This window comes from Sorex fumeus, unplaced genomic scaffold (assembly GCF_029834395.1).
Source record: "Sorex fumeus unplaced genomic scaffold, SorFum_2.1 ptg000024l, whole genome shotgun sequence".
Lineage (NCBI taxonomy): Eukaryota > Metazoa > Chordata > Mammalia > Eulipotyphla > Soricidae > Sorex > Sorex fumeus.
The window spans coordinates 55,621,033-55,636,568 of NW_026606081.1; the positions used below are offsets into that span (position 1 = coordinate 55,621,033).

At 47.2% G+C, this 15,536-nt stretch overlaps 1 protein-coding gene across 1 annotated transcript in view; it reads right to left on the minus strand.

Moving 5' to 3' along the window:
* The window catches only part of EFL1 (elongation factor like GTPase 1), a 46,921-nt gene that overhangs the window by 6,487 nt on the left and 24,898 nt on the right, over positions 1-15,536 (minus strand). The window contains exons 16-18 of the mRNA XM_056114425.1: positions 5,826-5,957; positions 4,537-4,684; positions 2,103-3,016 (exon numbers count right to left, since the gene is read on the minus strand). Of these exons, the coding sequence (XP_055970400.1) occupies positions 2,103-3,016; positions 4,537-4,684; positions 5,826-5,957 (1,194 nt within the window). The remainder of the gene's footprint in view (positions 1-2,102; positions 3,017-4,536; positions 4,685-5,825; positions 5,958-15,536) is intronic.

Here is a 15,536-nt window from a genome sequence, read left to right on the forward strand (position 1 = left end):
GTCAAATGAAAGCTTCTGCAGAAAAGTGAAAGCAGAGCGTTAGACCCCTAGGGCTGCAGGAATATAAATCGCGTCACTAGGGAGGGATTGTAAAGGCAAATGGTTACAGCAGGTTCCCATGAAGGAGGGTTTTCTTCTCATCTGTGGCACCTGTTCTCGTTGGTAAAGCCTGTGGTGCCATCTCAATTAAACACAAACATGTAAGGAAGCAGGTGTCACTGGCACTGCAGAGGGCGGCCCCTGGCACACACTTTGTTTCATGGAAACTCACCACAAGGCAAGCCTAAATTTCTTCTGGTGACAAATCGCTGCATTTTGGCATTTAGACATTACTGACTGTTGGAGAACATTGGTTAGTCCTTGCTCTTCCTGCAGGGAGCTTAGGTTTATTGAGTTACTCCCACCACAGTGCTCCCAAGGCACATCCAATTCCATCAGGCACTAATAATCCATATGCCTTTCTCTTTCCTTTATGTCCTTCGCATGGTTTAACAATGTCCTCTTTGTATAGATGGAGGAAACCAGTTGATGCTATGCTTTTGTAACGTGGGAGTTAACTGACTCCAAAGAGACAGTGGACATCCATCATTATACCTGACTTAGGCCTCAGTTGCCCTTACTTCCTAACACTCCCAAAAGGAGGATCCCGGTGAGGGACTTGGATGGACCCAGAGCAAGCTGTAAGCTACCCTGGCATCGAAAAGGGACAAGCTAAGTGCCGTAAGAAATATAATGAGTTATGAGCACGGTCATGGAACAAAGTCTGTCATGATCCAAAAAGAGGTGCTGATGGACCCTGCTGGCGTTAGGAAAGACTAACCTGGTGTGAGGATTGTAGTCTGGGATATACGAGCAACCTTTAAGCTTAGTATCTCTCTTACTGTGTTCATACAAAACGACTAGAAATGTTAGTAAGAAGGAAATTTAATATTATGGATTACTAGCTGAGGAAAGGAGAAAGCAATACTCCCTCTGGTGGAACCCCACCCTTGAGCGGATCTCCTAATAATCTAGAGGGCTGAATCCCCAGATGAGATTCTGTGCTTGAGTTAGTCTCCCGGAAGAACTTCCCCTGAAGGAGTGGCTTTACATCTGTTCACTGTTATGATAATGTTCAACTCCACCTATGTGTACATCCACCCTTCACAATTTCCTATACAACTATGCTGAGGGAGGAGACAAAGGGTCACTGATCACCGACCAGCCTGTGGCCCCATTCCTTCCTTTCGGTTCTATTCTCCATCATCACTGGCCAGCTGGGAGAACAGCCATACGCATGTACCATGTGCCCACCACATTTTGAACTCACAACTGACCAAAGAAACTTACAAGAAAGAAGGCAAACAAGAACACACTGACTGGAGGACCTGGGAGGCCCAGCACCGTCTAATGGGCTCCTCTCTCCCACCCCAGGGGACCCACACCATGTAGGCCCTGTGCCTTGGCTCCCGAACCTTCAAGGCACCCATGGAAATCATCCAGGGCCCAAGTCACAAGTAACAAGAGTAACCAAAGGCTGGGGGACCCCCTCACCCCCAACTCCAAAATTCCCTAGAGGCAAGCTAGGGGGAAGCTTTGCTTCCTCAGAAGGAACCTAGAATCTACAGAAACCCTTTGTCTTAGAGCGAAAGAATTCTACTCTTTGATCATTTCCAGAACAACTCTGGTTACTGAGACTGATACAGAGATTCACGGAAAACCATTGCAGAAGTCACAGGTAACTAACGCAGCGGCTTTCATTTCAAAAGGAGAAAATGTCTATTTGGTGCAAAAGAAAAGAACAAGATGACCGAGTGGTATTCTCCGCCCAACCCGTGATTTTAGTAAGACTTTAGGCCACTGGCTTTTAAAGGCTAAGCTCTGTGGTAAATGACACGAGGACGAAGACCTGAGACAGCTCAGCAGTAGGGCACATGCCTAGTATGCAGAGACCTGAGTTGGATCCCAGTACCACAAGCACCCTCACCCAGGCACTGCCAGGCCTTCAGGCACTGCAGGGGTGGTCTTGGCGGACCCCAAAGCACCATAACGCGAAGAGGAGGATGAAGAGGAAGCAAGCACAGCAAGAAGGCCTCTCAGCCTTCGCACTCCATCCCCCTTACCCAGCACGTCGCCTGTGGCCATGATGTCGCACGTGTACATGGCTGCCATCAGCCGCTGAGGCTTGGCCTGCAGGGCGTGGCGACAGGCCTCCTTCATGGTGGCAATGAGCTGCCCTGAGAAGGGCCCATAGCAGTCTGGGAGCGGGGGGTCTCCTCTCAGGGCCGGCCTCTTCTCTTCAGGCCCTTCTCCCTCAGGATGGCCTTCTGGGTTCTGCGCCTCACTGGCTGCTTGCTCCTTGAACTGACTGAGATCCCACTTTTCCAGAACAAAGCAGACCCCCATGAGTGGCTCCTCACACATGGGGCCGGCGAGGGTGGCTAGCTGGAAGCCGCTCACGATGCTGTTGCCCAGGTCTCGGTACTGCCGGGCTTCTCGGGGACATGCGCCTGCCAGGCCGGCCCACACCGAGCCCTCGAAGTCCTCGCTCCTGTTCACCAGCATGTTGGGCCCACATTTTCTCGGGCCAAATGACCAGATTTGGTCAACAGTGTTCCTCCACTTTCTCCCTGTGAGGTGCTGCTCTAGTTTTTCTTTAAATTCCTGAATTTTCTCCTGGGTCTTCTGGTCAATCCGCTGGGAGTTTTTGCCCTCATTCAAAGAGGATGTCCACTGCTCCATGGAACGAATCAAGTCACTATTTTCTTCAAGAAGCTGGGTGACTTCTTCTGGAAGGGGCATGGCTCGAACACTGAGCTCGGCAAGTTTGTTGGGGGTCATGATGGTGACGAGTCCATCGGCATCAATGTGGACCCCATCAGGGACTTTGTTCTGGTCTTCCTTTGCTTGGTGTATGACGGCGATCTTCTGCTGTCTGCCTATTTCTTCATTGACCATGTCGACTTTGGGAGGTTTTGTGACTGTTTCTCTGAATGGAATAATGGGTTCAGATGCACTGATTTCAATCTTTGCAAACCTAAAAGTTGCAGAAAAATGAAAAAGGTTATGATTGAAATGTCATCAAAACTCCCACATAAATATATACCACAATAGAGCTTCTGCAAAAACAAAGAAACACATTTAAGTATGCAAGACAGGTAATTCAGATGATCAGAATTCAGAGACCACCTTCATTTCAAGTCTGGAGAGATAATCTCTATTGGGAATTCTCGGCAACCAGTCGTAGCTTGATCACTATGATTATTCTATAGAATTTCATATGAATAGAGCAGGATTGATTGATTTATCCATCAACTGACTTATGTCCAGTTTGTGGTTCTTAAAATTGCTGCTGTTAAGAATAATCTTGGAGTACATCTGAGCAGCTTTGTGCTAAGTGCACAGAGATGACACAGGGGTGTCCATCTGCCAAACAATCATGAGTTGTTTATATTTCTGTGGTTCCTGAACCAGAGAGGTCAGGGGAGTCAGGACCCCGAGCGGGAGGGAGCTATCTCTGCGGTCAGAGAACGACACTCTAGTCTGTATTTTCCTAACTGCTGCAATAAGCATGCCATATACCTTTAGAAGAAAGAAGAAAAATATCCTTTATAAATGTGACTTAAAATGCCTATTTTTTTTTTTTATAATTTATTTCTTTATTGAATCACTGTGGGAAAAGTTACAGAGCTTTCGGGTTTAGGTCTCAGTCATGTAAGTATCAAACACATTTCCCTTTACCAATACTTATTTTTAACCGTGAACCCCAATAGACCCCCACCTCCCCCCACCCCTCCCAATTCTTGTGAGACAGATGAGTTCTAGTTAATACTCTATCTACTTTGACTAGATAGATTGTTTCGATAGAAGATGCACAATTATTGTTTAGAGTTTATGACCCCCCCCCAATCAGATATGCTGAAACAGCGTTGTGAAATGATTTGCTTTCTACAGCTGGGTTTAAGAATAAAATGATGTCGCGCGGCCGCTATTGCAGCCGCGTGGTTTTGGATTTCTGCTGTTTTAGTTATTAACCCTGGAAGTATTTCTATTAAAAGTTAGATAGTTAAGAGATTGGTTTCTGTGCTCTGGAGTCGTGGCCATGCCGGAGAGCCGCTCGTGGGGGGCAGCTGGTGACCTCGGTCGGGTGTGAAGGACGGCCCACAACGCCCCCCTTCCCATAGGCCCCTGCCGCCCTCCGCCCCTGGCTCAAACCTGCTGTCCACAATAAAATGCCTATTTTATACCTACCATCTTCACCCAGAACTAGGAACTTTTCCTAAGTTCACAGTAAGATTTTATAGCCAGCTTTGTATTAAAATAAAATATACATGTACAAGAGTATTTTATGGCTCAAGTTTAAAAGTGCAAAACTATTCAAGTGTAGGAAGCAGATGTTATTTGCCTCTTATTCATGAATAAATGAAATCAATGGCTCAGTAACAATAGCAACTCCTATCTGGGTTAAGGGCATTTCCTTTTTCTCTCTCAGGTCAGCCAGCCTAGCGCTCGCGCGGATACCGTACTTGGCCTGCGTGCCCCAATTATCCAGCTCACCGTTCTTTCAAGTCGTCTAGGCATCGCTGGAGGTGCACCTCCCCGGCTGTGACCAGGACATGCTCACCCGTCTCCTGAATGAGAATCTGGACACAGGGGTCAGCCTGGTTCAGCAGCTTCATTCCTTTGACAAGCTGAGGCATGTCACCTAGGTCAGATAGAAACAGGCAACCCTACTGAATACAGAAGGCACATCTAGCCTGAAGATGATGTCCATGCCAGTGGAGACCCTCCAAGCATGTTGGGGTGCAGGCCTGAGGCCCTCAAACACTGCCAAATGTGGCATGGGCAGCACAGAATTGCTGGGCCTGAGCCCTCAACAGGCCTGTTGACCAAGTGTCATTGGAATGGCTCCTCACCCACCAAGAACTGCTTGGGGGCTCCCCCCATCCCACCAAAATCACTGTCACTGTCCTCCTGTTGTTCATCGATTTGCTCAAGCGGGCCCCGTTAATATCTCCATTGTGAGACTGGAGCGATAGCACAGTGGGTAGGGCATTTGCCTTGCACACAGCTGACTGGGCCGACCCGGGTTCGATATTTCTCTGCCCCTCTCGGAGAGCCCGGCAAGTACCAAAAGTATCTCGCCCGCACGGCAAAAAGCTGGCAAGCTACCCGTGAATCATTCGATATGCCAAAACAAAAACAAAAACAAAACAAAAAAACCAAAAAACCCCAGTAACAACAAGCTTGACCCCACCAAAATAAGGAAGAAAAAAAAATCCACACACTTAGAAGCTGATTTTCCCAACCTGGGTGGGTAAAAAAGGTCCATCTTTGCGCGGAGAACGCTGGCAGAGATGGGAGACTGGGTGGCTGTCAAGCACCCTGCTGGGTGGCTGGTCCTGTGTGAAGGTCACAGCAGGACTTAGTGACAGTGGCCAGGATGCAGTTCCTCCGTTAGTTGCTGTCAAGACCCTGGGCTGCCATGGGCAGCCCTAGAGACAGAGCTCTGAGAGGCTTTTCCTCTGAGTGAACTTGCCACAGGGGTGCAGCCCCTCCTCGCCCCAGACACTGTCCCGTGTGGCCTGGGAAGCACGGGGATGGCCAGGACAAGGTGATAAGGCACCCCCTGAGCCTGGGCAGTGTGGCTGCTGCCTCATGAACGGCCTCCATGGGTGACCATGATGAGTCTGAAGCAAAGCAAATACGAGAGAAGAATCTCCGAGCATTGCTAGGGCAAGGCGGCACTCCACAGCCCAACAGGAATATTAGCATTCTAGTGTCCAGTCAGCCCTGGGCAGCCAAGGACACCACAGCCTTCATGGACCCAGGCCTGGGCTTCTTACTTGGGTGCTTGGGCTCCACGGCGACCCTGACGATGGGGGTGGCCTCGAAACTGAGTGGGATGAATGGGGGGCAGCAGGGCGAACTGCAGAGGGTCGCTGACTTCAGCACAAAATCCTGAAGGCCGCCTATCCCTGCAGAGAAAAGAGACAAGGGGTCAACCATGGACTGTGAATAAACCCAGGAATAATCCTCAACAATGCCATAAGGAACAAGGCATCCTGCACAGGGGGTTGGCGAGAAACACTTCCCACCCCCAACACACACCCACCACCACTACCAACCACCACCACCACCATTTAATCAGATTACAAATATGAGACCAGTTTTTCTGTTCCATCTTATTATAGGGAGGGACCGGAGACCGCCATGCTGGGGGAGGCCAGCTGGTGCCTCCACATTAGGCTTCCCTCCAGTCCCCCCATCTCACTGGCTCTTCTTTGCACTGCCAGGACCATGCAGACCCCCACAAGATACCTGTTGAATGAATGAATGAACTTTGTGTTTAACAATGACTGAAAGCAAGCCAGAACTGTGATCAAACTGGCGAGGGGAACAGAGGTGGGGCTGCTGATAAGCCAGTACACAGACACACAATCACAATGAGGGCCATCAGAATTTGTATGAATCAGGAAAACAAAACTGACTGACCAGGGAGAGAACAGTTTCAAACATGCACGCTCATAAAAAGTATCAGGTTAAGAGAAAGACAGGAAATCCGTATGAGAGAACATCTCCTAGATAGAGTACTAATAAAACTTCCGAGATCCATCACTGCCTGAAAGCTGAGTTCCATAGCATCACTAACGGGTCTCCATTCCTCTCAAGCAGCCACACGTGGTCTATACTGGACATGGTATAGAGGTTGGGGGTATGGACGTTGGGCAGTCAGACTCCTGGAGTGCCTCCAGGGCACAGACCAAGCACATAGCACACCTCCAGGGCCCCGACCTCACAGGAGGCCCCCTACACTTACGGGGGCCCTCCTACACTCACAGGGGGCCCTCCTGCATCACAGAGGGCCATCTCAGACATCGCTAAGACCATGTCCCGACCTGGGTCTGGAAGGAAACAATCCGGAGACCAACAAGATGAGACCAACGGGTCTCCACTCCTCTCAAGCAGCCACACGTGATGAGTTTATTTCTATTCCCACAGTTCACACAGACGTCACAGACATCATTTTCAGAGCTTCAGAACGTCACTGAAGCCACACCTGTGACTGTTCCTCCTGGGGTGGGGGTAGGCAGGCACTGTTCTCGCAGTCTGTACGAGCTGTGAGCGTTCACAAGGAGAGTAAACCACAACTGTGCCAACGCAGACACCTGCAGCACCCCGCTCCCCCCCATGGAATGATGACGACTTTTCTCCTAAATAATCCCAGTCAAGCTTAGCTTAGGCTTCCTTACTCTGGTCTGAAAGTGCACCTCAAGGCTTTCCTATGCAAAGCATCTGCATCTGTTCGTCTCGAAGCACACTTCAGTGTCCCCATTTCTACGCAGGCGACAAGAGCAGGGATCAGGGTGCAAGGCCATGTGGGAAGGCTGTGCAGAGACTGCTGGACCAAACAAGGGGGCTGCCTGGCTCTGGAGCAAAGCCGGAGTAAGGTCTGTGGCCCGCAGCTGCGTGCTCCATGGAACTCTCAAACCCCGAGTAGCAGGTTGGCCAGCTTCCCTGCCTTTCGCGACTGCCAGCCAGAGCACAATTTGCCTATTTGGGGATCCATTGGGGGCATTTAGTATCTTAATTTTTGAAACAATTGGCTTCGTTCTGTTATATAATCTTTAATAAGGCTGGGCTTTGCGGCTGTTAGTGGTATCCCAGAGAACAGGGGGCTCTTCTGAGCTGGCCTGTGCCATGGGGTCTGTTACAGATTTTCCTGACCCCAATTCTAGTCTGACCTCTGTCCAGCTTATAGCGGGCTACTCCTGTCCCTCTAGAAACTGCCTCCAACCTATACCTTCTGTCTTCTCTCCCAAGTCAGGTTCACTCTGCTTCACTGATGCCTTAGAGTATGGTCTGACTAATTCTGGTAACTCTAGGAGCCTTCACCTAGAGAGATTTTTCTTCTAGAATCTTTCCTGTTTCCTTGACCCCGAAGTGGAGGGCTGCACAGCCCTTTTGCCTTTAGACAGAGGAAGCAGCACTTGGGCGCTTCCCCCTCCAAGAGGCTGCATTCTGTCCAACAGAAGGAAACTTTTGGCTGGGTGGGCACTCAACTTTTCTAGGGGCCCACATTGGGCAGTTCTTGGAAATTACTCTTGGTTCTGGGCTTAGGGGACCCTATGTGATACTGGGGATCAAACCCAGGTTAGCCACGTGTGAGGTAAGTACTTACCCCTGTACTACCTCTCTGCCCCCACTGCACCCCCAACCTGCCCCCAACTAGTTGTTATTGGTTCTGTCCATGAAGCACCCTCCTACAGTCCACTTGAAGCAGTCCTGTCTGCTCTTACTGGTCGCACTGATCTTCTTTTGAAATATCATTATTTTTCTATATATCCATTGGTTTTTTTCTTTTTTTTTTTTTGCTTTCTGGGTCACACCTGGTGATGCACAGGGGTTGCTCCTGGCACTGCACTCAGGAGTTACTCCTGGTGGTGCTCAGGGGACCATATGGGATACTGGGAATCGAACCCGGGACGGCCGCATGCAAGGCAAACCTGTGCTATCTCTCCAGCCCCCCCTTTTTTTTTTTTCTTTTTGGGTCACACCCGGCGATGCACAGCGGTTACTCCTGGGTCATGCACTCAGAAATTACTCCTGGTGGTGCTCGGGAGACCATATGGGATGCTGGGAATCGAACCCGGGTTGGTCACGTGCAAGGCAAATACCCTACCTGCTGTACTATCGCTCTAGCCCCTGCACTGCTTCTTCTGTGTTCATTCCAACAGAGGGCAGGGACCGCATTTGCTCTGGGAGTGGCGCACAAGTTCTGCTCACATTTTTAGTCTTCATAAGAAAAAAGATTTTAGATTAAATGTAAATTTCTTTGTCATCTTAGACTTCTAATCATCTATGTGGCTTAAGGTGGGGCCAGGGAAGGGCAATAAAACAGGGGGCTTACTTGGGTCTCAAATAAGATCCTTTTCATGCCTCATCTCCCATACACAATCCTACTGACTTAATGTGGATGTACATGTGCACCTGGATTATCCTTAGTCCTGTAACATACCTCAAAACTAGATGGATACTCTTGGTAAAATCTCAAAGTCCCCCAAATATACAAAGCCCAGAGACTATTTAGTTCTCTGAATCTACAAAATCTCTTTCTTCTTAGTTTGTATGCCAATTGCGAGAGAGAGAGAGAGAGAGAGAGAGAGAGAGAGAGAGAGAGAGAGAGAGAGAGAAACTTCTGCCATAGAAATTTTAAAAGAATACCTATAACCTCAGGTATTTAAGGAAAATTATTATTTTTTTTGCTTTTTTGGTCACACCTGGCAATGCACAGGGGTTACTCCTGGCTCTGCACTCAGGAATTACTTCTGGCGATGCTCGGGACCATATGGGATGCTGGGAGTCGAACGTGGGTTGGCTGCGTGCAAGGCAAACGCCCTACTGGCGGTCCTATTGCTCCAGCCCCCCAAACTTGAGTTTTCTTGAGCCCACCCTCTTCCTTGGCTGCACCCACAGCTCTTTCCACACACATATTATTCACCATCCACAATTTAGTAAGACATATTTGTTTTTAGAAGATAAGGGACAACAAAATAACCAAAATCTTGGAGGCTACTAATTTCTACAACTACTTTAAGCAGTAAAGTTTCCCTTTACAGAAAAAGTTTCAAGTTTCATGATTCAAGTGTAGTCTATCTAAAAACACCTGGAAATGATTTCAAAGTTTTCAAAGTCACCATCCTAATAGGTATTACTTCCAACCTAACCATTACTAGCCTTTGAAATATAGACGCTAAGAGCAGACTGGATAGATCAAATGCTATAGATAAAAGCATTTGAAAAGCATACAGTTATAAAAATGTAAGGTAGTAGTATTAAAAATGGATTTCAACATGAAATCCCAAACTCATTCATTTCAATGACTCTTTAAAAATCTTGGAAGGCAGAAAATAGGAACTTTAAACCAGATCCAGTTCTGCATTTTACTGGGATCACTTTAGGTCAGTCGACCTTAATCAAATTACACCCCATCTCTTCATAATCAGAAACCAACTGAGAGGCTTCGGTCAACACCACAGGCTTTCATGCGAAGCTGGCAGCTCACTTCCTAGGAGGACACACGGAAATTAAGTGATCAAATTAGTAAGAAACTTCAGGAGTTCCATGTGGTCTGTCTGAAAAAGAAGAGCTCTCTACCTGTGGCTCAGTTTAAAATCCCCGTCTCTCATTAGTCTGTGATAAAATACTCGTAAGGATGAAGAACATGGACTGCAGACCTGAAGAAACAGACTCTACTACAAGCTTGTTACCTGAAAGAACATTTCTAGTAGTTCTCACCACCCAGGATGATACAGCTAATTCTACGAGGACCAGTGGAGGAGACAATACCCAGGGGCTTGTTTCTATTAACATCTGCCAAACAAAGCCTCCTCTGAAGGTAAACAGTCAGTAAAACCAGATGTGGAGATATATAATCTACTGAAATAACTGAGATATTAGCAGAGCAGCTGAATCACTTCATGCTTTAGGAATTACAAAGCTGAGATTTATAAATAACTTCGTTACCAAGTAGTCATATATTACTGCTTAATGCTCAACTGAGAGCATTCCATATCTGGCTATGCTCAGAGGAGCACCTGTGATGCCAGGATCGAACCTTACCTCGCTCTAGCCTCTCAACTGAGAGCTTAATAAACATGACCTCACCTGATTTCACGACACAGGAGGGGGCAAGTCCTGGTGAACGGATAGAGACAGGAACATCAGTCAGGAACCTACAGTTGTGGAATAGGTCCCTGAATTTCTGCACTGCTGAGTGAGGGCAGTTAGCAATGGCTGGTCAAGAACATATTCAATTTCCAAAAAATGAGGTAAAAAGACGCGTGTCTGTGTACTTCTACATGTAGGCACATACGCCCCTTGCTGCAAAAAGGTAAACTGTGGACAGATCCATTCTAATCTGTGGTCAGACAAGGAGCTGATGCAGCCAGCACGCCTACTGGCTGCGACTCTGGCGGCACCAAGGCCACGGCCTGTGACTGCTGGCCGTGAAGTTGGTCACTGCTCGCCACTCTATGACCAACTTCACAGAGTGCTGATGCTCCGTAAGTGGAGACGGCTTCCCTATGATGTCAGACCCACTGCTGCCCGCATCACGTCATGAGCGGAGTCAACTGACATTTCCCCCGCCTTCCCTTTAAAGGGGGAGTCCTGGAGGGGAGGGTCTGTCTCCCTGCCCCAGCCTCAGGTTCTCTTTTTCTTGGAATAGGGGACTGTATTCTTCAGGGATTTGGAGAGGGTGTGGCAAATTAACATAGCACCCTCTCCTTCGAACAATCACGGAACACGGGAACACAGGAGAATTGCGACTGCTGTCTATTTGGGTATTTTCCCCCACTATTGTATTTTTTTTTCTTTTTGGGTCACACCCGGCAAAGCACAGGGGTTTCTCCTGGCTCTGTACTCAGGAATTATTCCTGGCGGTGCTCAGGGGACCATATGGGACGCTGGGAATCGAACCTGGTTCAGCGATTGCAAGGCAAACGCCCTACCTGCTGTGCTATCGCTCTAGCCCCCCCTCCCCCCACTATTGTATTTTAAATTTTTGGACATACCTGGTGGTGCTCAGGAGACCACGCAAGGTCAGGGACAGAACCTAGGTTTCTTAGGCAATCCTCAGAGCCATCTCCCCAGCCCTGATGTCAGCTCCACAAGCACTCAGGGATCTGGACCATGGGCTGTGAGACACAGAAGTCCAAACTGTCTGGGGCTCAGCTTTCCTCAGCTGCCAAGTAAAGACAGTGTCCCACTTATGACTTCTGGCAGTGTGCAGAGTGGAAAATCAAGGGGTGCCCAAGCAGGGGCCCCATAATACCGGGGAAGTCTACTATGATTTTCCTCCAATTCCCAACTGATCAATGTGGCCTCTGAATCCTTCACAAAAGACACTCAAATGTGATGGAATCTATCATGGAAGCTGCTTAGAAAATGGAATTTTACAATTGTCATTTTAGAAAAACTGAAGGCTTACTGCTTTGAAGAAAAACAACCATTATACAATAAATCTAATTGCTGCTTCTGCAGAGACCTGAGAGAATGCGCCTCACCCTGCTCTACTCCCGCCCCAGAGAGAGGGGCTTTGCCTTTGATTTTCAAAGCATATCTAATTTCTTCCAGCCATTCCAGAGACACAATGAGACAGACTTAGGCCTGACGGTGAAAGCACACCAACTCTTACTGCAGCTCTTCAGTGGGGGCAACAGTCCTGACCCTGGGAAATATGATCGACGTCGTTATGCGCTGAAGTGGTGCAAATGAACCGGCAGTCATCTGGGAAACATAAAACACAGCTAGTGACAGTGTGCTTCTAATTGCACGGGAGATGGAGACATTCGTGCCATCTCACATCCTGCTGCACTGCCCACTAAGCACCGTGGATTTTAATAAAGAATTTTTTTTTAAAGACACAATCTCAGGAATCGTAATTCAATGTCTAAAATGAGAAGGAACCAAAGAGAAGAAGGTATACTGAAAGGACGCTTAAGTGGGCAGAAGAATGACAGTCAAACCATTCATGACGCGTTAGAATGAGCCTTCCGGCCTTTAGACATGCCCTGCTTGCCTGATTTCTGTGTGGAGGACTCCGACACCGGCACCTATGATGGAGGACTGCCTGAGCCAGACTCGAGGCTGGAGAGGGGCAGGCCCTGGGATTCAGCACTCAGGTCACTGCCACGGGTTTCCGTGGAAAGTAATGACATCAACTGACCGTCAAAAGAGATAAAGAAATAAACCTTGACTGAATCAGTAATTACAAGGGCATAAAGAATACTTCTAATTTAAGCCATTTACTTAAATGTGATTCTAGCTATTGACATGTCCATGCGTGCTTTCAGGGCACTCTGGCCCTCTCTCTGCCTTCCTTCCACTTTCCAATCAGCTGGAAGAGGCTACACTCCTAATGCCAGGAAAGACTTTGGTTTTTCACTACATCCCTGATCTTCTCTTCTCTCTCCTGCCTGTTCACTCTGAAAAACTTCTATCAAATGCCTAAACATTCCCCTCCAGCACTTTTTTTCCCCCAGAATCTTAGCCATCTTGCAGCTGATACAGATTGGCGACTGTGATAGCCTCCATCATTTCCTCTGACGATCTGGTCACACTATGGAAAGTGCCACTTGAATGTGCCTCTTGGTGCATGAAAGGGAGACGCATGACTTGGAGCTGGATAAACAGAGAATTCCTGACCTCTGTCCCCATGTCATGTCCAGCCCGGTTAGCACTGACTACCACTTCTGAGGTAAGCTGTACTCGCCCACTTGGAAGCAGCCATGAGGCACAGTCAGTCATGGCCAGGGGAAAAAGGAGGATCCTGCCACCCCACAGAGCTACTTGCTGCTCAGGGGCTGTAGAGGCCCCAGCTCACCTGTCTGGAGAGCACCTGGAGCACCTAGATTTGGATGAGATGCACAAGTGTCTCGCTGGCCAGCAGAGCACTGCATGGCCTTCAGAGAGCTCTCGGCCGCACTCCCGCTAGGCACCGATACTTCCAACAGAGAGAGAATGAATAGTCAAGTGTTCTACATAAAAAAGAAGATATATGGTAATGAAAGATAAGCAGAAGGAAAGGCTTTTTAAAGCTTAAACTAAACTCATTACTGAAGAGACTCTATGAGGAAATGAGCTGTTAATGGGGGCAAAAGAGATACAACAAACCACCAAGACTGATCAAGAAAAAGAAAAAACCCACCCAAACTGTAGTAGAAAAAAATTATATAAAAAGGTACAGCAGATTAAAGTCCCAGCTTCATTAATATACATTATTACATGAAATAATACAAGGAAATCTACTCAATCTTTTTAAGCCTCTATTTTCCCATCTGTAAATGTCACTTCTCTTATTTGTCAGGGAGTAAATAAATATAACTCCTATACACATTAGAAAGTTTCTGGCACACAGTAATCCTTGGTACATGTTAATTTTGGGAATTACAAAATTAAACTAGGCTCCACGCAAATGAACTGGATAACCAATCTAGATAACCAAACTATACGATCCATGAACATGAAGCATCAAAACCAACAGAAGGACAGTAAAACAAGCAAAATAGTTCAAGAATCTGAAAGGGACAATAATAATTTATAATGCTGATAATCAAGGACAAGGCTGATACCTAGACCCCACAAATAACAGATACAAAAACTACAAATCAGCAAATTCATAAATATAAACATTTAGCACTGCACTGTCCTCCCGTTATTCATTGATTTGCTTGAGCAGGCCCAGTAATGCCTCCATTGTGATACTTGATGTTACTGTGTTTGGCATATCGAATACGTCACGGTAGCTTGCCAGGCTTTTCCGTGTGGGCGAGATACTCTCGGTAGCTGGCCAGGCTCTCTGAGAGGGGCGGAGGAATTGAACCTGCGCTGACTGGGTCAGCCGTGTGCAAGGCAAATGCCTTACCCACTGTGCTATCGCTCTAGCCCAAATACAAACATAGCAAAGATTAAAGGGGTCAGCAAAAGCTGAGGATATGGTTCAAATGGTAGAAGGCACATCTTACATGTGTGAGGGCACACCTTACATATGTGAGGGCATGCCTTACATGTGTGAGGGCATGCCTTACATGTGTGAAGGCATGACTTACATGTTTGAGGGCACATCTTCCATACGTGAAGACATCTTACATGTGTGAGGCACACCTCAAACATGTGAGGGTACACCTTACATGTGTGAGGGCATGCGTTACATGTAAGGGCATGTCTTACATGTGTGAGGTCCTGGTACAATCCCCAACACTATAGAGTGAGGAACTCAAAACAGCCAAGAAAATTGCAACCCTTCTCCTCAAACCCCCAAACAACAACAAAAACACCCCGTTAAATTCATTGCTCTATTGACTTGTACTCATTAAACAGCTTAATCAAGAAGTACAAAACTTGTTAGGAGTTCTGGAAAATGCTCTGGAGTAAGCCCTGAGCACAGCCCCAGAACAAAACAAAAGCAAGCAGAATGCAAATATGGATATAACTTTCCCTGAGTTAGCCATCCTACAGAAAGAGATAACTCTTACTTAGCTACTTAGCTTATCCACATTTTTCAAATGAACCTGTATCTTGGTCTCCACTATTGAAAATTACATTTAAAAGGAACTTAAAAATATGTTTGGAACTCACATATATGAACACAAAAATAAAAATAGGCTGTACATAGAAATATAAAGTAAAACACAGAAAAATGATAGGGTTGGCACTGAATTAATTTTGTTTTGTTTTGGGGCCAAACCTGGCAATGCTCAGGAATTACTCCTGGAGATGCTTGGGACCAGATGAGATGCTGGGAATAGACCCTGGGTCAGCTGAATACAAGGCAAATGCCCTCCCCGCTGTATTATTACTCCAGTCCTTCTGTACTCAGTCCAGTACAGAGACACTATACTAGAATAATAGAATCAAAGACTTGATATACATAACCAAGTTGATTTTGTAAGAAAAGACTACTTCAAGGAAAATGATCACATTTGCCAGAAACTTTTCTGGAGCTGCTTTGTTGATAAGCTGCCACAGAGCTATGGAACGGGACTTGCACATGT